Source organism: Neofelis nebulosa, chromosome 10 (genome assembly GCF_028018385.1).
Source record: "Neofelis nebulosa isolate mNeoNeb1 chromosome 10, mNeoNeb1.pri, whole genome shotgun sequence".
NCBI lineage: Eukaryota > Metazoa > Chordata > Mammalia > Carnivora > Felidae > Neofelis > Neofelis nebulosa.
Genome location: NC_080791.1, coordinates 26550204 through 26576979, shown reverse-complemented (window position 1 = coordinate 26576979; position 26776 = coordinate 26550204). Strand labels below are relative to the sequence as shown.

The window sequence follows — 26776 nt, the reverse complement described above, 5'->3', positions numbered from 1 at the left end:
TGGTTCTCCCTCCAGGCCACATCCCCTCACCAGTCTCAGCAGTCCACCGTGGATGTCGGCCAGCTCCACGATCCTCAGACCTACGCCCAGCATGCCATCCAGGTGCAGCACATCCAAGTCACAGAGCCCACTGCCCCTGCTTCGTCGTCATCCCAGGTACGCTCTCCGACTGTTCACCCGGGGGGGTAACACAGCCTAGGAAAGTTTCATGCAAAGGGTAAGGTGTTAATAAATATTTTTTGAATGGATGTAGCTCTGCTTTTTCAATAACAAGACTCTGTCATTCAGACACAATAAGACTCCACAAAGTCACCTTCCTCACCAAAATTCAAGAAATACCTTAGCAATTGGATGCTATCGGACAGTCCTTTAGAATAGGAAGCAAAGTCTCTAGGATGTAAAATCACGGGGCTCCGTTTGGTCAGGGGAAGCTAATCACTGAAAGCAAGTGTGTCCACAATGCCAATATTAAAACTGGAGGTTTGGGGGGGGCACCTGGGTGGCTTAGTTGGTTAAGGGTCTGACTTCGGCTCACGTCATGATCTTGCCGTTTGTGAGTTCGAGCCCTGCGTCGGCCACTGTGCTGACAGCTCAGAGCCTGGAGCCTGCTTCAGATTCTGTGTCTCCCTCTCTCTCTGCTCCTCCCCTGCTCACGCTCTGTCTCTGTCTCTGTCTCTGTCTCTCAAAAATAAACATTAAAAAAATAAATAAAATTAATAAAATTAAAAAATAAAATAAAACTGGAGGTGGGGCACCTGAGTGGCTCAGTAGGTTAAGCATCTGACTCTTGATTTTGGCTCAGGTCATGATCTCACAGTTCATGAGTTCAAGCCCCACATTGGGCTCTGTGCTGACAGTACAGAGCCTACTTGGGATTCTGTCTCCTTCTGCCTCTGCTCCTTCCCTGCTTCCTGTCTATTTCTCTCTCAAAATAAGCAAAGATAAACTTAAGAGAAAAAAAGAAAGAAACAGGATATGAAGTGAAGGTATCTGAACCAGAAAGGATGCATGTAGTCCCATCTCTGATATCCACTGGTTTCGCATGCCATGTGCCTAGGTAATTAAAAGTTTTAAATCACGCTGACAGACCGTTAAATAAAATATGTTCTTTGCAACGACATGGATGGAGCTACAGAGTATTATGCTGAGTGAAGTAAGTCCGTCGGAGAAAGACAGATAGCTTATGATTTCTCTCATATGTAGAACTAAAGAAACAAAGCAAGCAAAGGGGAAAAAAAAGAGACAGAGGCAAACCAAGAAACAGACTCTTAATTATAGAGAACAATGTGATGGTGACAGAGGGAAGGTGGGTGAGGAGATGGGTGAAATAAGGGATGGGGACTAAGGAGGGCACTTGTGATGAGTACCAGGTGTTGTATGGATGTGTTGAATCACTTGTCCATCTGAAAGTAAGATTACATGCTATGTTAACTAACTGGAATTTAAATAAAAACTTAAAAAATGTTCTGTTTTCCAACTTGATATATACATATACTTTCATAATAACAAAATTGAAAAGTATGTGTAAAGTAATAATTGATTCTAAATCACATGGATAGAGCCAATTCTAAATTGCTTGCATTTCTGCCAAATGCGTGGGTGGCACTGGCAGTTGCCTTGCTGGGGTGGGAAGAAGTGGGAGAAAGGATTTCTTCCCTCCTTTGCTGGCTCCTTTGAATTGCTGCAGAAATCTATAGGATAAACACCTACTTTCTCTGCCTTCCTGTTTACTGAGGGCCGTTGGCGGTGGGAGGCTGTGCCTCTTGCCATCTGACGGCCTCTCCCCTCCCTCTAGTGTGAGGTCCAGCCACCGCGAGGTTTCTGTTACTTACTTCTCCCAGTCCCAGATAGGCTGCCTCTGTCCACAAAGGGCCCAACCTCCCTCCCCCCCACCCCCAGCATCACACCACTAAGTTTCTCAAAGAGGCTGGAGGGACTCCTGTGAGTTCCTTTTCAAGAATATGGTGGCACGGGGACAGCCTTCCCCAAGACAACTCTCCCTTTCTTCTCATGCAGCCTCCAGCCTGCACCTCACAGGGCCTTCTGTGTACCCACATAGATACTCTGACCCACACGTCTCAGCTTCTTCCACATTCTTGCAAATGGGGATCCAGTGGCCACCCCCTTGGTTCCACGTGCCCAAATACCATTAACAGAGCCTGTATCCAAAAGATAGGACCCTTGCAGGATGACAGACCCAGGGAAGACACTTGTGCAGCCCTGGAAGTGGGTACAGGGCTGTTTCCACAGGGAATGGGGGACTCTGGTTCCCAACATGTCACCTATAAGGGGATACATATTCCAGGTCTGTGGTCTAAGGATGGGTCTTGCCAGGGTCTAAGGACGATGTGGATATATGGATAAGTTATAAAGGTTCAGAAGAGGGAAAGATTATGTTTAGCAGGGAATCAAGTGTATTTATGTGCAAGTGGTGTTTGAATTAGGTCTTGAAGGAGGGGTAGGATTTTGACATGGTAGTTGGGGAAGGCATTGAGATCTGAATGTGCTCTCATTGTGAGTAAAGACACAGTGGGCAACTGGTGCATTTAAGGAAAACTGTTTAGGTTGGTAACAGGAAATGATGTTTGAGAAAACAGTTAGAAAGGCAGTTTGGAGCTGGCTTAAACACAAACGATGGAGCTTGGACTTTATCCTGTGGACAGGAGTAAGCCTCTCCACTGGATGTCTGCCTGTGTACCTGTGTTCATCTCCACTAACTGGGTGGGATTTCCCAGTGTTCTCACTGGAAATGATAATTTCTGAGTTCTACTACAGATTCGCTTTGTGATACAGGCAAGTCCTTTAGCATCTCAATTTTTTACATCTTATGTAATGGAGATAATTATACTTTCATTCACTTATCGTTCTGGTAAGCTTGGTGAAATTAATTTTGGGGATATTCTTGTAGATAATTCCTTGCAAGCTAATTAGGACTGCATCGTTATGATTGCTTTTCATTAATCCTGATCTTATTGAAAATACTATTATTTTAGCAGTGATACTTTCAGTGTTATAATTCATGTTAGCCAGATTTATTTTCTTCCGTTATTTGTGAATCTTAACTATACTGGAAGTTCATTGTTTTCTACTCCTGCTTTGTCTTTCTCTCTAGGTATCTGGGCAGCCCTTGAGCCCTGCCTCCCAGCAGTCCCAGCAAGGGCTCAGTCCCTCCCATATACAAGGTAGTTCCTCCACACCCGGCCAGGCTCTCCAGCAGCAGCAGCAGGGCTCCTCTGTACAACACACCTACCTACCCAACGCTTGGAATTCTTTCCGTGGCTACTGTAAGAAATGGGGATAATGCTGTGTAGCTCATGGGTGGGGAAATCTACAGCCATGGGTCATAGTTTCATTAGCTTTAGAAATAGATTTTCTGGATTAAATTATCACTAGCCATTTTCTGCAGTCTGTAGTGCATGTACTTGAATGAGTTTCATGACCAAGTTCAAAGCAGCATTCTGATCTCAGAGAGCCACCCATTTCAGAGACATGAGGAGCACTGCCAGAGGAAGTAAGTGGAGGCAGGTAGACTAAAGAGCAGAATAGGTGGTTGTAGGATATGTTGATTGCCTTCATATCAAAGGATGTGCTAGATCCTGGGTACACAAAAAATTTATATTGGCATTCATATCAGTAACACCACACAATAATAATGTCAGTCAATTTCTATTAAGTTCTCACTGTGTGCCTGGAATGATTCTAAACCATATATATATATTGCATTCAGGATTCACAACAACCTGTAAGTATAATTATTTTTCCACAATTTATTTATTTATTTTGAGAGAGAGAGAGCTAGCAGGGGAGGGGCAAAGAGAGAGAGAGAGAGGGAGAGAAAGAATCCCAAGCAGGCTCTGCACTGCCAGCACAGAGCCTGATGAAGGGCTCCAACATATGATCGGTGAGATCATGACCTGAGCCGAAATCGAGAGTTGGACACTTACGACTGAGCCACTTAGGAACCCCTATAAGTACAGTTGTTATTTGTGCTTTACAAATAGGGAAATTCAGACACAGACTGATTTGCCCAAGGAACATAGTACCTAGTTTCTCAAGTATTTAGAGGATTGGAACCCAGGCAGTCTGGCTTCAGAGTTTATACTCCAAACCACCCCACTGTGGGTGGCCTCTCCTTATAAGATGGTCTTTGGCTCAAAGAAATCATTATCTAGTAGAGAGAAAGAGATATGAGTAGTTGCTTTCACAGCTCTGCAATTAGTGTTACAGAAGCAGTAAAAGACTGACTGCTCAAGGTAACAGATTTGGTGGGGACAGTAGTCTTGGATATGAGCTGCAAAGTGTGAGATCTTTATGGTCAAAGATCTGGAATAGAGGAACAGTTCGACCTCAGGAGCAGGGACTATGAGCAGCAGAAGTGGAGAAGAAAGGGAGACCGGTGCTGATCATTCTTCTACTATTGATTTCCTTCTTTGAGTCCGTCTCCATTGTCATTGATCTTTGGCCATGTTATATACATTTGGTATGGAATCAGGCTCAAACTCTACCTTTTAGTTGTATTTACAATCTACTGTCTTAAATATTGGTGGTCACAATGAGGGTTTAGTCTTGTTTCTAGTCAGGGAAAGATTCCTACTCATGAAATACCAGAATGCTGGTGAGTACACTGATATTTACACTAAGTTCAATTCCTGTTAAAGAAATGTGGAATCATGAAGATTGCCATGGTAATAATAGTATGAGCTAGTATTCCAACCTGAAGAAAAGATTGTGGAATTTAAGGTTTTTTTTTTTTTTTCATTAAAAACAATTTTTTTTTAATTAAAAAAAAAATTTTAAGTAGGTTCCATACCCATTGTGGGGCTTGAACTCATGACCCTGAGATTAAGAGTCACACATTCTATTGACTAAGCCAGCCAGATGCCCTTGGAATTGAACTTTTTTTTTTTTAATTAGGGAAAACATTTAAAATATGCAAAAATAAAATAGCATAATGAATGCTTTTGTAGCCATTATCCAACTTCAGTTATCAACTCAGAGTCAATCTTGTCTCCTCTGTACCTCCTATCATTCTTTCCTAGACCTCCAACTATATAATAATCCATATTATTTCATCCATAAATATTTTATTAAAAAAAATTTTTTTTAATGTTTTATTTATTTTTGACAGAGAGAGAGAGAGAGAGAGAGAGAGACAGAGCATGAGCAGGGGAGGGGCAGAGATAGATGTAGACACAGAATCTGAAGCAGGCTACAGGCTCTGAGCTGTCAGCCCAGAGCCCGACGCGGGGCTCGAACTCGTGAACCACGAGATCGTGACCTGAGCTGAAGTAGGACGCTCAACCGACTGAGCCACCCAGGCGCCCCATAAATATTTTCTAAAACACAACTCCAGTACTGTTCTCAAAGCTAGAAATAAATGACAGCAATTCTTTAATAACCATCAAATACCCAGTGTTCATGTTTCTGTTACTGTCTCGTAATTTTTCTTTTAATAATTTGTTTGTTCAAATTGGGTACCAAATAAGTCTCAAGCATTGCAATTTGTTATTTCTTTTGAGTATTTTTTAAGATTTTAATTTTTAAGTATTCTTTATACCCAATGTGGGGCTCAAACCTACAACCCCGAGATCAAGAGTCACCTGTTCCACTGACTGAGCCAGCCAGCCCTTGAGTTTTGTTTTTTGTTTTTTGTTTTTTTTTTTAATGTTTGTGTTCTCTCTCTTTTAAGTTGCAACTTCTGTGTTGAAGAAACTGAGTCATTTGTTTGGTAGAATTTCTCACATTCTGGATTTTGCTGTTGGCATTCCTAAATTATCATTTAAGGTGCTTTCTTCTGTCCCTTTTATTTCCTGTTGACTGGAGGCTCAATCAAATTCAGGTTCAGTTTTTTCCCATAAGATATTTATGGCTGGTGGTGTGTACTTTCATCAGGAGGCACATAATGTTTGGTTGTCTGTCTTTTTCTTTGGTTCCACTATTTCATTAGGAATCATAAAGTTGTCATATTCTGATTCTATCATTCTTCACTCACTTATCAGCTAGGAAACTTCTGTAAAGAAAAAGTTTTTGTCTTAACAGATGATTCTGAGGTACAGTTTGCACAGGAAAGTATAGTTTTACACTTAAATATCCAGTTCATCTCCTTCATTTACCAATTTTCAAAATAATAAGTTATTTCCTAGTATTATCCAAGGTGACTAATGAGGGGTATGTGTGTGTATCTTAGTATCATTGTGTACTCATGAATTTCAACACATTGGATATGTTTCAAACCATTGTTACCCTTATTGATGCTAAGATTATGCTATCCTTGGCCAATGGGAGCATCTTCAAATTGGCCTCTGTGTCTTTTCTATATGACTCCGTAGTCTTTTTAAAACATTTTTTATTTTTTATTTATTTTTGAGTGTGTGAGAGAGAGAGAGAGAGCACACGTGCATGAGTGGGGGAGGGGCAGAGAGAGAGAAAGAGAGAGAGGGAGACACAGAATCTGAAGCAGGCTCCAGACCCTGAGCTCCAAACTGTCAGGGCAGAGCCCAATGCAGGGCCTGAACTCATGGTCTGTGAGATCATGACTGAGTTGGAGTCAGTTGCTTAACTGACTGAGCCACTCAGGTGCCCCCTTCGTAGTCTTTTATAACATCTTGCATGCTGGTATGATCTCATGTTCTGGGCTCATCTTAGAAGGTTTCCTGCACCAGCTCGGGAATTAGCCAGAAGCCAGAAGCTTTGGGTCCTTTTAAAGGAAAATATTATATAAAGACCATCAACTGTATGCTAGGGTGAACTTTGTTTTTAATTTGCTTTAATAACACTGCGGTGAAATAGAATTCTAGTTAGATTACATTGTGATTACTAGGCAATAGTGGATACATTTGCCAGTGATTCAAATCCGAATATAAAAGATAAAAATATGGAGCTAAGAGGTAAACCTTTGCAACTTATTTCAAGGTTTTAAAAAATCATTGAATATTTTGTTTTACGGATATTCAAAGGCTCATTTGGGGGTGATGCATTGATTGTTTCTGACATTTGATAATTCTTTGCTAACCTCCTATGATCATTCTTATCAGAATATCAAGAAGTCATATCATTATAAAATTCTCACAGCAAGCAAATACATGAAAATGTCTCAATGGGGAATGTGGCCACTGGTTAAGTATTTGTTTCTACAGCTTGTATTAAAATCTGAGACCACTGAAATATGGATATTTCCTGTTTTTCAGCATCAGAGATTCAAATGATGACGCTTCCCCCAGGTCAGTTTGTGATTACAGACAGCAGTGTGGCCACTCCTGTCACCACTGGCCAAGTGAAGGCAGTTACGCCGGTAAGTTATCTGCTCATGAGGGCTTTCCTGTCCATCGTACTGCACCACTCTCCCCTCCCTCTATTTCCTATTCCTCAGCTTCCCATATCTGAGTTAGAAATACCTCCTCTGTATTCCCATAACCCCTTATGCTATATTATAACCCTTGTTTTAATTTGTTTAAATTATTGATTTACTGTATATCTTTTCCTAGCAGACAATGAATTCCTTGAAAGCTGTGTCCTGGTGTTTATCTCTTTATTCTCAGTGCCTTGCACAGGAGACTGGATTATAGCAAATGCTCAATAAATACCTATGCAATTAATAACTATAATGAACCTCCCAGGTCCATATACATACAGATTCACAATTGATCGCCTTTTTATGTGCTTTGTGGAGAGTATTCATGACTATTGGTCCTCAACTGGGTTGGGAGAAAATAATAAAATTAATGTTATGGAGCTCTTTTAAACTATTTTATTTTATTTTTATTTTTTAAATTTATTTTTAAGCTTATTTATTTATTTTGAGAGAGAGAGAGAGCATGCACACGAGATGGGGAGGGGCAGAGAGAGAGGGGGAGAGAGAATCCCAAGCAGGCTCTGTGTTGACAGCGCAGAGCCCAATGTGGGGCTTCATCCCTCAAACTGTGAGATCATGACCTGAGCCAAAATCAAGAATTAGACGTTTAACCGACTGAATGCAGGGCCTGAAGTACCCAGGGGTCCCACTTTTAAAATACTTTATTTTATTTTGTTGTTTTTAAAAATTAAAAAAAAATGTTTATTTACTTTTGAGAGAGACAGACAGAGTGCGAGTGGTGCACGGGCAGAGAGAGAGGGAGACACAGAGTCCAAGGAAGACTCCAGGCTCTGAGCTGCCAGCACAGAGCTCGACACAGGGCTTGAACGCATGAACCATGAGATCGTGACCTGAGCCGAGGTCAGACACTTGACCGACTAAGCCATCCAGGTGCCCCTGAACTATTTTAAACATTCAACCCCCTTCCTGGTGAAAAACATTGCCATGAATTATCTTGTTATATTTAGATTAGGCAGGTCAATGTTGATTGTATCTGCTATCTCTGTTTTTGTCTTCACTGGTTTGTTCCAGCTTGCCTCTAAGTAATTAGAAAACAGAGTATATAAATTTAAATTAAGAATTATACTTGTATGTGGCTAGGGATATTGGGAAGTCTTCCAGGGAAGACTGTTTCCCAAGAAGTCTCAGAGAGCAGCAGGGTAGTCTAGTGGCCTCAAAAACCTGATTGTTTTTCCCAGAGCATGCTCAGAGCTTACCCATTTCTCAGCACACAAGCTCACATTCCCTAGTCTTAGGAGAGATGTATAAATCCAGAGTAACACTATTGTCAGTGAAGACCATAACTAATATAAAATGGAATAGTCTCGCTGGCATAATTAGTGAAATTTTTACTGCCTATGGGACCCACTGACTCTTTACCTTTCTTTGGCCAGGAACTCGTTTGAGAACCTGATTATAGCCAAGGATGTTCCCCTTTCCCTGCCACAATACACACACACACACACACACACACACACACACACACAGAGACACACATACATTTAAGGTACATTTTCCAAGGTTCGTAGAATTTCTAAAGCCTACCTGTGGACCACCTAGTAGTTCATTGACCCTAAGTGGAGAAACAGCCCCCTTCCTGTTAGAGAAAGACCTACATGGGAAACCAGATCATTATCAGAGATTGATGGGTGTGCACTCATAGCACATGGCCCTAGATATAACAAATGGTTATTTGGCTATGGCTTTTGTTCTGGACAGTGCTTGGAAAGGCTACTGTCTGGGCTTTCTTCTGTGACTTCTTTTTTCTAGCCTATATAGCAGACCAATCACCCTACCAATGGATACATTCTTTCTTTAAAAATGTTAACTTAAGGGACTAGCTAGCTCCAGGTCTGTGAAGGTTTCATGATCAGAGAAAGAGTAATGACAATGCATATTTTCATAAAGCTAAATTTATTCAATGTAAGGGACTTCATTCTGCGATTGTATCCTTCCTATGCTTTTGAGTGTTAAAATTTCTCTCATTTGACAGTTAGTGTCTTAAAAATGACTTTACTTGGTAAAATAAAATTTGGGAATACTTATTATTACTTTTAATTTGCTCATCTATGAAATTCTGAAGTCTAGGAACCTCTGACCCTGACTACTGGTCTTGGGAGCCATTCTGTCTCTTTAAGGAAACTTTATCTCTTCTGTGATGTATTTTGTATTACTCTAGCAAAGAAACTCACAAAAAACAAAAAAACAAAAAATTAATCTACAGACAGCAATCTTACGAATTTCAAAATTCTTAGGAGTAGTACAATAGCACGTGTTTTCCTTTGCCACATAGATTACTGTCATGATGCAAATTTCTGTACCTGAAGCTCTTCACTATCTTATTTGGTAGAACAATCAAAGCGCTCCTTTAAATTACCTTTGTAGTCTCTTACTCTGATCCATCCCCTCTTAAAGCACTTACATAAAACATCTAACATAGGTGTCTATTTTGGTGTTACTTTGTAACATCTCCTTTCCTATTCCTTCTTTCTCTTTCCACCAAGAACCTCCCCACCAGTTTTAGACCTCAGATTTCTAAAGATCTTTTGTTTGTGTGTTTGTTTTCTGTTCTAGGGTCATTATGTGTTATCAGAAGGTCAACCAGAATTGGAGGAAAAGCAAGCTTCTGCTCTCTCTGCGGGAGTCCAGGTTCAGCCAGCCACACATGGTGACTTGGACCCCCAGACCACCAGCCAACAGCAGCCCACACAGTACATCATTACAGCCACCACCAACGGGAATGGGAGCAGTGAAGTGCATATCACTAAACCTTAACTTCCACCCTGGAGCTAGAATCCAACAGTCACACCATGTCTTTTCTCATTCAGAAGTCTGAAAGCTTCCAACAGTTGGAACTCTTTTTTAAGATTTATCATTCACTCAAGAATTTGGAAACCACAGTTTTGACACTGTACACACCCCAGGGCTTCTTTTATCAAGGTCATCTTTACCAAAATGACTCTTCAAACCCTAGGAACTTCTGCCATGGAATGGAGACCTTTAAGCGGAAAGTGGATTTCAAGGTGGAGAGACTTTGCCTTGCTCTTGGTTTGTTTTTTTTTAATACATTGGTGGGCCTTACTTTTCCTTTGTGGAAATATTAAGTGGTGTATCACGTTTGTACCAAAGGTGGAGAAAGGATGTGCCAAGTTCATGGCCACTGGACTTCTTAATTCCGCGCCGTGGCACCATAGGAGAGGGGCATTTCATTAGGTCAGAACTGCTTCATCTTTTGAGTTTGCATTTTCAGTAACTTAACAAAGGGAGCCTATTGAATATGAAAATAAAAATGATGAATAGGTTTGACAGTGATGTTCTGAAGGAAAAATTTTTATCTAGATTTTTCTTATTGCTGATTAAAACAAAACAAAACAAAACAAAACAAAACAAAACAAAACAAAACGACTTGCCTCTTTGGGAAAACTGTTGGCAGGCCATTACTGGTAGTGCTTTGCACAGATGCTGGCCTTCAGCAGCTTAGGCCAGAACCTCCTGTTCTGATAGAAGTTACTTTCTTAGTCTACAATGGTAGACTCCCTGTAAGAGAAAAGGTTTGTTTGATGTCAGCAGAATTTGAACTCCTACATTAAAGCTTTGCCTCCCGTTCTCTGGTTGTGGTGTATTAAGAAGGAGGTATTCAAGATATCGGTACCAAGAAAAATTACTAAGATAATTATGTATAGATAAAGTGGAAAGCACTGAAGCCTTGTCCTGCCTTGCAGGATCCATTTACCATTCACTGGTGAAGGATGAATTCCTTGATCTTACCAGGTGTACATTCAACTCACATCATTCAGTGTATTTTAATACTTCTCGTGCTGTCTTAAAATGAACATTCGTTAAGGTTGGATGGAAAAGTGGCCCTCCTTATTTCTTAACACTTTTAACTTCTGCATATTATAACTCATCTGGACCTTTTGATAAGATGACCACCTTCACACTTAGGGGAAAAATAGAAATATTGGGACCATTTATATGTCAAGGCAATTATAAGGGATATGGAAGAAATCTAATCTTTATGTATCTTACACTGTCATTTGGGAGAGGGAAAAAATCTGCTCAGTGACAGTTTTCTTTTTTTTTTACATGTGTTCCTGTTTGCAGTCTTGTTAACTATGAATTCAATGCGGAGAAAGTATTTCCCTTCTTTTTACTGTACATTCCAATTGTACACATAAAACATCGCAGAAATCAGAATGTATTTTAACAACTTTTTGTGACATACTAACACATTTTTAGAGTACTTATTGTGTGATAGAACTTACCACTCCAGAATAGAAAGACCTAACTTCAATTTCAAATGAAGTTAGCTAATCTATTTTATTTACATTTCTGGGTAAAAACTCATTCTGTAAATTAAAAGTATAGGCTTCATCACAGTAAAGATACCTTCCTGGAAAGGAAACAATTCTGTTGAAATAACTTTACTAATATGTAGATTTTGCACTTTGTTTTTGAGACCTCATTCATTCAGTTATCCCTGAAAATTTGGGCACTAAGAGAATATGAGAAAGTTACTTGATAAATGTGTAGGAACTAGGGATGGACTCTATCTTTGGTAACAAAGAGGTAATGTCGATGTTTTCAATAGAAAATATTGACCCTGAGTCCCAAAACAGAGACTCTGGGTCCCAAAGTCCCACAGTGTAATGATTGTAAATATCCTAGTGTCCGATCTAGAAAGACTAGGTGAGGAATATTAAACTTTGCCAAAGGTCCAGTTTAATTTTTACACCTTAAATTTGGCCCTGTTGGGTCCTTTTTAATTTGAACCAGCAAGGTACCTCCCCTTCCCTCAGGAATAACTTATTGATTAAAATAGAAATCTGTCACTGAACGGAATGTTCATTTTATGCCAGTTATTTCAAGTTGTAAAATACACAGAAGAAAATACTTTGAAAGGACCTCTTTGTTTCTTTCCCATCTAAGTTTTTTTTTTTTTTAATTTTAATTTTAATTTTTTTTTTTACTATTTTTTGTCCTTATGTGGAGTAAGTAAAGGATCTGAAACTATTTTGTATCAACCAGAGATGCAGGTGGCGGTAAAGCCAAACAACACTTCTTTAAGATCAGGTATTCTGCACGTTCATTCCAAGTTGAGAGATTTTCAAAAGGACTTGGATTTGAAGAGATGGTAGATTAAAGCCATCTGAAGACCAATATATGGGGGGAAATGTGTGTAGCCAATGTTTATATTGTGGCCTCTCTTCAGACTCACTGGCACTCTAAACTTCAATCAGTGCAGTGTGAAAATTTCAGAGTAGGTTACGTATAGATTTTACATTTTTACTGTTTGATTTGTGCCCACATAAATAGACATTTCATCATGTAAAATTCCTATTATTCTGGAAAAACCTATTGTTTTGATCTTGAATTGTTTTCTGATTTGGAATTATCCTTTCAAAAAACTCTCAAGATATCTAGGGCTAAAAAGCACTTCATGAGATGCTAAAGATGACCCACAGGTTGAAAATGTTGACCCTATCCTGTTATTTAAATGTGAACATTTATTGTACATTCAGTGAGTTATAGTGTTAATAGTCTTGTGCTACTCAGCAGGTGTAAAAATTAATAAATATTTTTTTTTAATAAACATCTTACTTGTTTTTATGTGTGAAGCTACTGAGATGGTTAATTTTTTTTTTTTTTTTTTTTTTTTTTTAATATTATTACGGTGTTTTGACTCTGGTTTACTCAGGTCAGGGTCTGGTCAGAGACCCAACATAAGGGAACTTAGGGATGACAAGTATGGAATGGTGTTCCCCTGCCCTTTTACTTGGTGGTTCCTAATTCAAGAACTTTCCCATGGTCTAAGTGGCAGGGACTAAGGGTAGGTGGGCAGCTAGCAGGGGAGCAAAGACTGGGCTTTGTTTGGAAACCGCTGTTTTCCATCAAGGGAGGAACATTAGTTTGGCCTGCCAGCTTTCCTGACATTTCCATCCAGTAGAGAGAGCTGAGTATGGTTTCTACAACATTGGTGGGAGTAGCTGTGGATTAAGTAGTCTGAAGCTGTTCTAAATAAGACCTGGTGAATACGAAAGGGACCTACATTCTTAACAAGAACGTTATCTAGTTTAAATTTAAATGTATTTCTTCGACGTGTGTACTTTCTTTCCGAAAGTCAGCGGTCCAGGGAGAGGAGGAAGATATGAGGACACGCAGGGGCACAGGCTCCAAGTCTGCGTTCTCCTCACTGAAACTCAAGAAACTGATTTTCCCAGCTGTAAAATGAGAATAGTGCGTAAGAGCACACAGCTGTAGTACAAAGATAGGGGATAGAAAGTGCTTAGCACAGTGTCTGGAGTAAGGGCTCTCTGCAAAAGTTGGCTAATAAAATTGCATTCACTCATTCATGGGCCTCAGTTCACGGCCAGGTAGACTACAGACCGACACTGGCAGCTTCCAAGCCAGGTGAGACCAGGCAGCTTGCAAACTGCAACCCAATATAGAGCAGCGCGGGCTTGCGTTGCCCCAGACCCCGCCCCGCCCCGCGCGGCCCCGCCCCCGGCACTCTACAGGCCCCGCCCCGCAAAACCCCGCCCCTTCCGCCGCCCGAGTCCGGAGCGTGCGCGCACCGAGACGCCTTGCGGGAGCGAGCGCGTCCGGGAGCCCGCGGGCCGAGAAGCGCTGCGGGTAGGGAGACCCGCGCCTGCGGCTCAGGTGAGGGCGGGCCCGGGGCGGTGAAAGGGTTAAAGTGGAGCCGGGGAGCCGGGGGAGGGAGCGGCTGGGCCTCTGAGGCTCTCTGCTCCTGTGGGCCAGGGACCGGGGAACGAGCGTGTCGGGAGCCGGGCGGCCGGGTGGGTGGGGGTTAGGGTTAGGCACGGTGTGGGGGAGGGGCCGTGGGCGCTGAGGTGCAGCTTAGAGGGGCGGGACCCGGGCCTTGGGCAGGGCGGGGTTGGCTAGGGAGGGACTTGCTGCTGGGGCGGCGGATTTGGAGAGAGCTTTTGCTCCGGAAACAGCCTCGGGTTTAGCTTCTGCGTTCGGGAGGGTCCAGGAGGCCAGGCTAGCCCAGGTGCAGAGAAAAGGCCCTTGGTAGACGCCTTCCTGGTCTAGTTAAGGGGGCTAGGACCCACAGGACTTAGAAATCCTTGGCTTTCGGGGTTCAAATCCTCTGGCAGCTACCTGCTTTTTGTATTTTGGGATCCTGTTCAGAATAGTAGCAGGACAAAGGTTGCCGCTCAGATAGATTAAATTTAGCTACACCTCCATGGTAGTTGAAGAAACTGTGAACAAAGTTGTGAAACGGGCGATCCTCCTAAGAGTCCGGTAGAACATTGGCTTTGCAGTTATTACCCTGTTCTATGTCAATTCTGTAAAGAGGACCCTACTCTGAACATCGGTTGCTGCTGCAGAAATTTTTTTTTCTGTTTTAAAGTTTTGTTAAACTCATGTGTCATGTGCTTTCTCACCTGCTTGGGTTATTTAGGCACCAAGAATGTTCAGGATGTTGTAATTCTCCATGTACTGAAAGGTGATGGAGTATAATTGCTTGGAGACCATCTGCTTTGTTCAACACTTATCTTCCTGCTGTATCTTTACATAATCTGAAATCTCTAAAAGATAACTTGAAATAATTTGTGGGAAGATGCTTACTTTAGTAGTATTACAGTTCTGTTTTTTATCATTTAAGGATTTTGGAATCAATTCATTACAATACTGTGTTTACATGACTGCATTAAGTCATATAAACTGTTATCCATCTGGAGATTATTTATTGTAGGATTCCAAGATTGGAAATAGTACACAGGACCTGGTACAACCCCCCTTTGTCTTCCAGATAAGGAAATTGACACTCGGCAAGGTAAGATTTGCCTAACGTCACCGAGATTAAGCTAGAAGTTTGGCATTTTGACTGTTAAGTCTGTTTTTAGATTCCATTTTACTGCGCTTGTTAGGTAGGTATAGGAGAGAGAATGGGTTTAGCAAATGTTTGTAGAGTGATTCCTTTCAAACTCCCTGTGGTCCTGTTAGTTTTGTTCAATCTTATGGCAGTTTTACAGCTGATTTCTAGCCATTAGCCTAAGGAGATGCTCTCTGAAAATGTGTTAATATGTACATTTCTAAAGGTGACTAGTGGCGTTCAGTTATTATAGGAAGGAGAAACAACATTACATTTACATGGTTATAAATATCAGATGGACCTTTAGTTGTCAGATTGACTACTAAATTTATTGGCTGTCATGATCAAGTGCTTGGAAACCCCGGAGTTTATGTGGACTAAAGTCATATTACCATGCTCCCTTTTCACAATTTCAATTGAGTTTATACAGGAGGTATAGTGAATATCTGTTTGTAGTCAGGCAAACCTGAGTTTCAGTACTACCCCTGAGGTTGGGCAAGTTATTTGGCTGCTTTGATCCTCAATTTTAATATTTCTAGAATAGATATGATAACCCTGTCTCACACAGTTGTAGGAATTAAATGAGAAACATGAAAGGCCTTGGACTTAATAGGTCCTCATTAAATGACTTACTGTTAGCGTCTGAGCTTTACTAGTCTATATGGGTTGTCAGATTTTTCTTTGTGAAAGTACAACAAAGAATTACTAAAAAAACGAAACAATAACTGTTAGATTATTTTATAGCGGAGAGATTATTGACCTGAGAAGTCTAAATTATGAACTCTGATCTGTTTATCCTTTAATCTCTAAGTCTCATTTTGCTCAAATATAAAATGAAGGTGTAAGAAATTCTGTAGATTTGGAAGCATTCTGAGCAGTAAGAGACCTACTAGAAAAGGTTTGAAGATTGAGATAAGAATGCAGTGGTACAAGAGTGCAGAGGTGTGTAGTTGCACTTAGGGTATGAGGATAAGGTATAAAACTAGACTTGAGATTGACTATTTTCTGGGCCAGAATATTTTCTGAAGGAGTGTTAATATCAGCCAGATCCCTTGGATTCCTGCCTTTCGGTATACCTAGAGGTATGACTGCATATATTTGTCTAGATTATCTGTGGAACATAAACAATGGATTCCTTGGACCATATGCTGACGGATCCCCTGGAACTGGGTCCATGTGGAGATGGCCATGGCACACGTATTATGGAGGACTGCCTCCTGGGGGGCACCAGGGTTAGTCTGCCTGAGGACCTTCTGGAGGATGTAAGTAGTAGCACCGCCACCACCTTTTTCTGTCGCCTTGTGTATAACTGCTATGCTAAACCTTTTCCACACCCTACAAGTTTTCAGTCTTTTGTGCTCTCTTTGGTTTCATTTTATATATTGCATTCAGAGTGATCTCTCTCTCTTTTTTCCATGCTGTTCTGCCATCTTGGCTCCCTCCCCCTCTCTCTCTTTTTAACGTAAAAATTTTAACATTCTGATTAAAGAAGAAACTATAAGCTACATCCTGCATGTTTAATAATATGTCAATATGATAGTATTATAGAAGCCCTATTTTTAACCAATTTTGACCAATTAACAAGAAATTGTATATTTTAAGGACAAAATTATGGTTGTGTTTACATTAAATTGGTTACCCACGTTGTGGATCATGAAACAAAACCCAAACATACTATCTCTGTTAATAAAGTAACCCTGTAGTCAGTTAATAGTGCATGGAGATTTGTGTGCTTCTGGCCTCTTTCATGGGTAGGCTGTGTAAACACCATCATTATTAAGGTGGCTACTACTTATTAAGTGCTTATTAACACACAAGGCACTACGTATGCCAAAACATGTATTTAACTATCTTGTTTATTTTGCCATGTTTTACTTATAGAGACAGGTGTAGAGTGTCATTTAGCAAACATTTATTTGTGCATTATCCAATTTTAGGAGATAATTTCACTTAGTTATAATTGGTTCAGATTTTTCTTTCGTAATATGTCAAACATTGTAGATAGAATTAAAGCCACCATTTATTCTCTTTGCCACCTGAAGTAACAATTACTGAAGTTGACATATATATCCTTCTCATCCATGCTTTCTGTACCTACTTTTTCAAATAAATTTCTTCATGTTATTCGTTTAGTCAGCAAACACTTTATGAAGTACCTACTCTATGCCCGACACTGAGATACTAGGCTTAAAGTGGTGTGCAAAAATAGATTTACAGGGGAAGATCTTGGATACTGAGGTGCATTGGTACATGAATGCAGAAATGTCTACCAGGTGGTTGGATTTCTGGGTTGTCTCCTTCTCCTGCTTATGGTGGCTCTCTGTTGTCCTTAGGATAATGTCACAAGTATTTAACACGTTTATAGGTCCCTTGCTCCTCTTTTCTTGTGTCTGCCGCCCCCCCTCATTTGTGTTCTTGTCCTAGCCATAAATTGCCTCAACTCTTTTAATTATAAAAAAAGTAAAATGTGGGGCGCCTGGCTGGCTCAGTTGGTGGAGAGTGTGGCTCTTGATCTCAGGGTCGTGAGTTTAAGCCCCACGTTGGGCATGGAACCTACTTAAGAAAAAAAGTGAGATGTATCATAAGAAGAGCATATAAAATCCATGTTTCTACAGTATGTATACAATTGAAGCAGTAATAAAACACCCAACTAGCTACTACTTGGGTTAAGAAGTAGAATGGGCCCATTCAAGCAGTATCATTCAAGCGCCCATCTCATCCCTCTTCATTCTCCCCGCAGGTAACTGCTGTCCTTTCTTTCATATTAATTCTTACATTTTTATGGTTTTTGCTCTGTGGATTTAAAAAATTTTTATTTATGTATTTTTAAGTAATTTCTGTGCCTGATGTGGGGCTTGAACTCCTGACCCTGAAATCAAGAGTCACGTGCTCTACTGACTGAGCCAGCCAGACACCCCTGCTCTGTGGACTTTTAACTCTCCTGCCTCATCATCTTTTTTTTTTCCCCTTTCCTTATCCCCTAATTAACTATCTTAAATGTCACTTCCTCTGGTATATGTTCCCTGACATCTTGAGTCTGGGAGGTGTGCTTCTCCTATGTGCTTATATGCACATTAGCACGTCTTAAGCAACATTGTAATTGCTTGTTTTCCCCTCCAGGCAATGTGTATACCATCCTGCTGCTGGTCTCTCTTGTGAGGTGACCTCAACTCCTCAAGTTCTCTCCCATGTTAACTGTTTGCTGCCCCTCATTTTAAGCTGAATTCAGTTGTCCATCATACCCCTTGTTGGCAGAAATGAAATTATCTTTACTGAGATTGTTTTTCCTTTGGATTATTTTTAACATTAAAAAAATGTTTGTTTATTTTGAGTCGGGGGGAGACAGAGAGAAGGGGAGACAGAGAGGGGGAGAGAGAAAATCCTAAGCAGGCTCCACACTCAGCGCAAAGCCTGACCTGGGGCTTGATCTCATCAACTGTGTGATCGTGATTTGAGCTGAAATTAAGAGTCAGATACTTAACCGACTGAGCCACCCAGGCACCCCTCCTCTGGATTATGATTTACTGTTGGGTATAAGATAGTGGTTTATATGTCGTCTTTATTATTCTCTAAGATTTGAGCATTGAATGAAGATAATTGACATTTTGGTTCAAACAAACTTAAGAACTTGGATGCAGTGATGGTTACACAGCACTGTGAATGTACTTAATATTACTGAGGTGTACACTTAAAAATGGATAAAATGGTAAATTTTCTGTTCTGTATATTTTACCGCTCACAGGAAAAGTTAAAAGCTTGTTTTTCTCCTGGTTTTCTGAATTCTCCTAGCCCGAAATATTCTTTGATGTAGTCAGCCTCTCAACATGGCAGGAAGTATTGAGTGAGTCTCAGCGTGAACACCTCCAGCAGTTTCTGCCTCACTTTCCTGAAGACAGTCTCGAGCAGCAGAATCAGCTCGTCCTAGCCCTGTTCAGCGGGGAGAACTTCCGCTTTGGGAACCCTCTGCACATTGCCCAGAAGCTTTTCCGAGGTATGCTGCTTGTCATTCTGTTGTTGAGAGGAGTGGGAGAAGTAGGAACACATTCACTTACACGAATACTCCTTCTTCACTTATTGAACTTATTTTTGTGAACACATACTGGCTCAGAGACTCGTTGTGTGCAATACTTTGTCTAGGCCATTCTTTTCAGTAAAAATTTTTAACTTACATAGGAAACATAAATCATAAGTGATTGATTGTAGTAAGAACTGTGTAACCACAACCCAGATCAAGAAATAAAACATTACTAGTGTCTTACAGCACCCTTTATGACTAGGCTTTAAGAAAACTTAGAAATAGTTTACCATTTACTTGACCACATGTACATATGTGGATATATGTATTTGTGCGTCACACATACATACACCTTTTTCTCCTGCAGAAAACATGATACTTTCCTGCTAGGCACTTCAGCATGTATGTATCCTTTAACAAGGACATTCTATGTAATCACAGCCCCATTACCGCACCCAAGAAATTTTGCACTGAGCAAATAAGATCACAGACTGTCTCACATTCAGGTGTTCTCAATTGTTCCCTAAATCTTCTTTATAGTGGTCACTTATTTATTTATTTATATTTTGAGAGAGAGGGCACATGTGAGAGGGGCAGAGAGAGAAAGAATCCCCAGAGGGAGGGAGGGAAGGAGAGAGGGAGGGAAGGAGAGAGGGAGAGACAGAGAAAAAGAAAGTGGGGCTCACCTGAAGTGGAGCTTGTGTTTTACCTGAAGCAGGGCTCGTGCTCACCAGATGTGGGACTTGAATTCATGAACTGTGAGATAATGACCTGAGCCGAAGTCAGATCCTTAGTGACTGAGCCACCCAGGTGCCTTATAGTGGGTCTTTCAATTCAGGATCTCGTCAAGGTTCATGTATTGTGTTGGATTTCATGTCTCTTGGCTCCCTGAATCTGGGGCCCTCTGGCTTTTTTTCTTTGTCTTTCAAAAGCATGACTTGTTTTTTTTCAATTTAAGTTTAGTTGACATATAATGTTAGTTTCAGGTGTACAACATTGTGATTCTGTATGTATATTCTGAAGTAATCCCCATAATACATCTAGGTACCATCTGTCACCATATAAGTTATTACATATTATTAGCTGTATTTCTTGTGTTATATATACATTGTATCCTTTTGTCTTATTTTATAACTGGAAGTTTGTAGCTTTTAATCCCCTTCCCTGTTTTGCACAGCCTAACCCTTGCCCCCCTACAAGGCAGTCACCGCATTGTCCATATCTAGGAGTCTGTTTTTTTTTTTTTTTTTTTTTTTTTTAATTTTTTTTTTTTTCAACGTTTTTTATTTATTTTTGGGACAGAGAGAGACAGAGCATGAACGGGGGAGGGGCAGAGAGAGAGGGAGACACAGAATCGGAAACAGGCTCCAGGCTCTGAGCCATCAGCCCAGAGCCCGACGCGGGGCTCGAACTCACGGACCGCGAGATCGTGACCTGGCTGAAGTCGGACGCTTAACCAACTGCGCCACCCAGGCGCCCCTAGGAGTCTGTTTTTTTAGTTGCTCATTTGTTTTTCAGATTTTACATAAAAGTAAAATCATATGGTATTTGCCTTCCTCTGACTTATTTTAGGAAGCATAATATCCTCTGGGTCCATCCACGTGGTCTCAAATGGCAAGATTTCATTTGTTTTTTAAGCTGAGTAATAATTTCCATTATGTATATGTAAAATGTTTATCCATATATTTATCTTTATCTATTCATCTGCTGATGGACACTTAAGTTGCTTCCATGGCTTGACTCGGTGCACATAGGGATACATATACACTTTCGAGTTAGTGTTTTCAGTCCCTTCATATAAATACCCAAAAGTGGAATTGCTGGATGGTAGTTCTTTTCTTCATTTTGAGGAACTCCATACTATTTTCCACATTGGCGGCACCATCTTTCGTTCCCACCATTAGTGCACAAAGGTTTCATTTTCTCCACATCCTCATCTACACTTGTTATTTCTTTTTGATAATAGCCATTCTTTTTAAAATTTTAAATGTTTAAAAAAAAAATTTTTAATGTTTATTTATTTTTGAAGGAGAGAGAGAGAGTGAGCAGGGGAGGAGCAGAGAGAAAGGGAGACAGAATCCAAAGCAAGCTCCAGGCTCTGAGCTGTCAGCACAGAGCCCGATGCAGGACTTGAACTCACCATGAGACCATGACCTGAGCCAAAGTCGGATGCTCAACTGACTGAGCCACCTAAATGTTTATTTTGAGAGAGAGAGCGAGTGAGGACGAGCCGGAATGGGCAGAGTGAGAGAATCCCAAGCAGGCTCTGTGATGTCAGTGCAGAGTCCAACGTGGCTTGATCTCAGGAACTGTGAGATCATGACCTTGATCTGATCAGAGATCCAGAGTCAGATGCTTAACCGACTGCGCCACCCAGGTGCCCCAATAATAGCCATTCTGACAGGTGTAGGTATCTTGTGGTTGTGATTTGCATTTTCCTGGTGATTAGTGATGTTGAACTTCTTTTTCACTTATCTGTTGGCCATCTGAATGTCTTCTTTGTATAAATATTTATTCAGGTTCTCTGCCCATTTTTAACTGGATTGTTTTTTTTTGGTGTTGAGTTGTAGGAGTTCTTTATATGATGCAGATATTAACCCCTTATTGGATAAATCATTTGCGGATATATTCTCCATTCAGCAGGTTGCCTTTTTGTTTTGTTGATGGTTTCCTTTGCTTTCCTTTGCTTTTTAGTTTGATGTAGTCTCATTTGTTTATGTTTTGCTTTTGTTCCTCTTGCTTGAGAGAGAACCAAAAAAATATTGCTCAGACTGATGTCCCAAGAGTTTACTGCCTGTGTTTTTTTTCTAGGAGTGTTGATGTTTACATTTAAATTTTTAATCTCCTTTGAGTTTATTTTTGTATATGATGTAAGAAAGTGGTCCAGTTTCATTCTTTTGCATGTAGCTGTCCAGTTTTCCCATCACCATTTGTTGAAGAGACTGTCTTTTTGCCATTGTATATTTTTGTTTTCTTTGTTGTAAATCAATTGACTATATAATTTGAAGGTTTATTTCTGGACTCTGTTCTGTTCCATTGATCTGTGTGTCCTTTGTGCCAGTCCCATAGTGTTTGGATTACTGTAGTTTCACTGTGTAGTTTGAAACAAAGGAACGTGATATTTCGTGCTTTTTTTTTCTTTCTCAAGATTGCTTTGGCTATTTGGGTGGTTCCATACAAAACACACTGATAGTTTTGAAGAGTCCAGGGCACTGGAATTGTAAAATGTCCTGCTTTCTGGGGAATTGTCTTGTTTTCTCATGATTAGATTTGGGTTAAACGTTTTGCCACGAATATTAAATGGGAAATTTTATGCCCCCCCGCCCCAATCACTTCAGGAGGCACATGATGTCAGCTTTTCAATGTTGGTAATGATGCGTTTGATCTCTTGGTTAAGTGGTATCTGCCAGACATACTGATTGTAACGGTATATTTTTTCCTTCCTAATTAAGAAGGAAAATGTAGGATTAATACTTTGGGACCATGTGATATTATTCTTACCCTAAAGCCTTTGGTTTACTCAGTGGTTTAACATCCATTGATGATCCTTGCTTGAATCTGTTATTACACTGGGGATTGCAGAATGTTTTGGGGCCACTGTTAAGCCACCATTTCCTCTCCAATGGAGAGAAGCAGAGGGAAGCCTCTTCTCCCCTCTTTGGGGTGACTTTGCTTTGGCAGGCAGTCCTGAAAGTACAGTGCATCTTCTTGAGTTTTGTTAAACTGGGCAACGTGATAGCTACAAAAGCCTGGAGGGAACAGGCTTATCATTGCAGATCTTTCATTACCTCAGCTATTTTAAAACTAGCATTCCCTCATTTGGTGGGTTATTGGTTTAAAGACGAATTCTCCTCTGTAGTTGGCAAAGGTTTCCTGCAGCCAGCGGCCTTAGGTGGGAGTAAACCATCTCCTCCAGGAGAGCTTGCCTGGTTTTAGAGGGGTTCTTTCAGGGACTTGTGTAGTGTTTGCACTACACAAACACAAAACAATAGGACTGTCTGGTGAGGATACAGACAAGGAATGTCAAGACAGGAGTTCCTGTGTGTTTCACCCTGACCGCTGTCATATTTCAGGTCTAGTGTTGCTGCAGATGTTTGCAGTTCCATGGTTGTTAGTTCTTTCTGAGCTGTCATTGTGTTCCCATATTCTTTTACCTTGGGCTATCTTTCCTGATTCTGTTTTAAATATCCTTCTGTTTCATAAAGGATCTTGTGTCATAAACTCCTCACTTCCCACTTCCAACCTCCACCCCAGCTCCCTGTGTTCATTTCCATTCTGACCCACTTTACTTGTCTCAGAGGAAGGAGGAGTTTTTTCTTCTGTTTAAGATTAACCTGTGCTCGTGATCCTTTCATCTTTTACATCCTCTGGGACCTTTTTTCCTCAGTTAACCATCCCTTCTGTCCTGTGGATTCACATTTCGCTATTCACTCCACATGCTCTTCTTCAGCCTATGGATGCGACCGGGGGTCTCAGACTAAAAAAAGTCCTTAACCATCTGTCCCCTCTGTTGTCTTCTGTCATTTGCCTTTTAATCTCTAAACTTGTTGAAAGGTATCCATAGATAGCTGTCTCTTTCATTCTTCCCGTTCCCTCATGGCTCTTACCTTATGACCTCACAGAGAGTGCTCTTACTAATGCCACCAGTGACTGCTTTTTTTCTTTCCCTTCAATGTTTTTTTACTTTTAAATTTCAGAGCTACAGAAGACTTCATAATAGACAAAGTCCCAAGATTTTATAACGGACACTCATATACAGTTGACCCTTAAACAACACAGACAGAGGGGTGCCTACTTCCCACTCACTCACAAATCCGTGTATAGCTCGATTCTCCGAGAACTTAACTAAAAGCCTATATTGTTGACCAGAAGCCTTACTTACAATAATCTGTTAACACTTTGTATATTGTGTGTGTTACATAAATTGTTTTTACAATAAAGTCAGCTAGAGAAAAGAAAACACTATTAAGAAAACCATAAGGAAAATACAGTTATAGCATGTACTGTAAAAAATCCACGTATAAGTTGACCCGCACAGTTTAAACCCATGTTCAGGGGCGCCTGGGTGGCTCAGTCAGTTGAGCGTCCGACTTCAGCTCAGGTCATGATCTCATGGTTCGTGAGTTCAAGCCCCATGTCGGACTCTGTGCTGAGGGCTCAGAGCCTGGAGCCTGTTTCAGTTTCTGTGTCTCCCTCTCTCTGCCCCATCTCCACTCACAACTCTCTCTCTGTCTCAGAAATAAACAAACACTAAAAAAATAAATAAATAAAATCCATGTTCAAGGGTCAGCTCTGTTCTTCACCAGGTTCACCAGCTATTAATGTTAACATTTTACCACATTTACTCTCATCATTACTGCATATATGATTACCATCATTGTTTTGCTGAACCATTTGAAAGTATTGCAGACATTGCATCTCTGAATTTTTCAGCATTAATCTCTGAGGAATAAGAACATTGTCTTACATAACCACAAATGATCAGATTCAGAAATACTGTAAACACAATTTTTCTGTATTTAGATTTTGTATATTAACATAAAACATAACGTTGACATACTGTTATATAGTCCATGCTCATATCTCACCAGTTGTTCCAGTGAGCATTTTTTCCTGCTCCATGTCTCTTTTATTTTTTTAAATTAAATTTTTTTTTGAGAGAGAGTGCACGTGCATGTGTGTGTGAGTGGGAGAGGGGCAGAGAGAAAGAGAATCCCAAGCAGGCTCCACACTGTCAGTGCAGAGCTGGATGTGGGGCTTGAATTCATGAACATGAGATCATAACCTAAAGTCAGCCACTTAACTGAGCCAGCCAGGCACCCCGGTAGAGCACAGCATCTGTTGTCTTGACCACTCCCTCCATCTTGAGACTTTCCCCCACTTTGTATCAGTGGCTCTTCCCTGGCCTGGATCTCTTCCTGTGTCTTTGACACCCTATCCCCTACCCTACTTTCTTTGCTAACCGCTCATCCACTCATTGTTCTTGTCTGTTCCTGCTGTTGAGGCTCCTTTCTTATCTCCTTACTTGCCTTCTTCCACTCACCATCTCTTCACTGATGACTGTTGTCTGGGCTGCTTTAGCAGTCGTCTCCACACAGCTCCCAGAGTGAGCTTCTTAAAACTCGCTTTGCAGAATATTTAGCAGTTGCCTTCACTTGAAGTAAAATTCAGTGCCTTCAAGGCTCTTTGTGACCTGGCCTCGGCCCACTTATCCAACTTCATCTGGTACTACTCCTTTTCTCCCTGTTATCTAGACCAGCGCTGGTCAATGGAAATATTACATGGGCCATGTGTTCAAATTACAAATTTCCAGTAGACATATTAAGAATTATAAAGGTAGTTAAGTTAATTTTAATAAGATTTTAATTTACCATAATTATTAATAATTTCAGTTGTATTTACTTCATACAAAATATTTTTAACAGACGTATAGTATTTTTTTTAAGTTTATTTGTTCTTAGAGCGAGTGCACGAGCAGGGGAGGGGCATTGAGAGAGGGAGAGAGAGAATTCCAAATTGGCTCTGTGCTGTCAGTGCGGAGCCCAACATGGGGCTTGATATCACAGACTTGATCATGACTTGAGCCAAAAAAGATTCAGATGCTTAACCAACTGAGCCACCCAAGCTTTCAAAAAGTGGGGGAAACTAAAAACTGAAGGAAAAGAATTTTAAAGAAATACAGAGGCAAAAAAGATATTAGTCTAATTTTTATATATCAAATAGCATCAATAGCATTGAACTCTGGGCTTGTTTCTTGAAGGTCACACTTCCTATTTCCCTACAGCAGGCAGCATAGCAAGGTGGGTAAGAGCCTGGGCTCTGGAGCTAGGCTACCTGGGTTGAAACCTGATTCCCCTTTTATTGGCTGTGTGAACTTGGGCAAATTATTTAACTTCTCTGTGCCTCAGTTTCTTCATCTGTAAAATGAGGATTTAGTAGTGCCTTTTTTATGGGGTTATTATGAGGATCGAGTGAGTTAATATATGCAAGGTCCTTACATAGTGGTGGTTGTCAGGTCTGCTCTAAGCATTTGTTATTATTACTTACCTTTGATAGTATTAGGGTGGTTGGGGGGAAAAAGAGAAAAACACTGTGTAATTTGATCCCTCATTTTATCTTTTCTAAGATTTAGCTTCTGAATCTTGCCCTCTCAGTTCTCATCATGGCCCATCTGCTCAAGTCTAATAAATACGTCCACAGTGGACCTCTCCTTGACCTGTTTATTTCAGGCAGTGATTTCAGATGCTCAGGTTCAATGACAGGGTACCATGTTCAGTTGACCTTCCCATTGCCCTGGTCCTGCCCCAGCATCAGAACTATCAGCAGGTCTAATCCCTCTCTCAGATATATATCTCAAGTCTCTCTACTTCTGTACGTGCCAGACATTGTTCAATGTTGTGGAGGTGTAATGGCCTTACATTCTGAGAAGGAAAAATAGATGGTGAACAAGCAAATACTTACTGGCATTAAGTACTTCAAAGAAAGAGGAGGGTAATGGGACTAGAGTGATGGGAAGGAGCTGTGTTAGAACTGGTGGCTGGCCAGGCCTTCTCTGATGAGATGACAGCAG

At 40.7% G+C, this 26776-nt stretch overlaps 2 protein-coding genes across 6 annotated transcripts in view; both read left to right on the top strand.

Moving 5' to 3' along the window:
- The window catches only part of PRDM10 (PR/SET domain 10), a 103574-nt gene extending 90628 nt beyond the window's left edge, over positions 1–12946 (top strand). For all 3 annotated transcript variants that reach the window (XM_058687315.1, XM_058687317.1, XM_058687316.1), the window contains 4 exons: positions 16–156; positions 3113–3284; positions 7188–7291; positions 9926–12946. In XM_058687315.1, the coding sequence (XP_058543298.1) occupies positions 16–156; positions 3113–3284; positions 7188–7291; positions 9926–10126 (618 nt within the window). In that variant the 3' untranslated portion in view covers positions 10127–12946. The remainder of the gene's footprint in view (positions 1–15; positions 157–3112; positions 3285–7187; positions 7292–9925) is intronic.
- A 956-nt stretch (positions 12947–13902) lies between these two features.
- NFRKB (nuclear factor related to kappaB binding protein) overlaps positions 13903–26776 on the top strand; it is a 40310-nt gene continuing 27436 nt past the window's right edge. For all 3 annotated transcript variants that reach the window (XM_058687313.1, XM_058687312.1, XM_058687311.1), the window contains exons 1-4: positions 13903–14011; positions 15072–15152; positions 16298–16453; positions 18981–19182. In XM_058687313.1, coding sequence (XP_058543296.1) covers positions 16319–16453; positions 18981–19182 — 337 coding nt within the window. In that variant the 5' untranslated portion in view covers positions 13903–14011; positions 15072–15152; positions 16298–16318. The remainder of the gene's footprint in view (positions 14012–15071; positions 15153–16297; positions 16454–18980; positions 19183–26776) is intronic.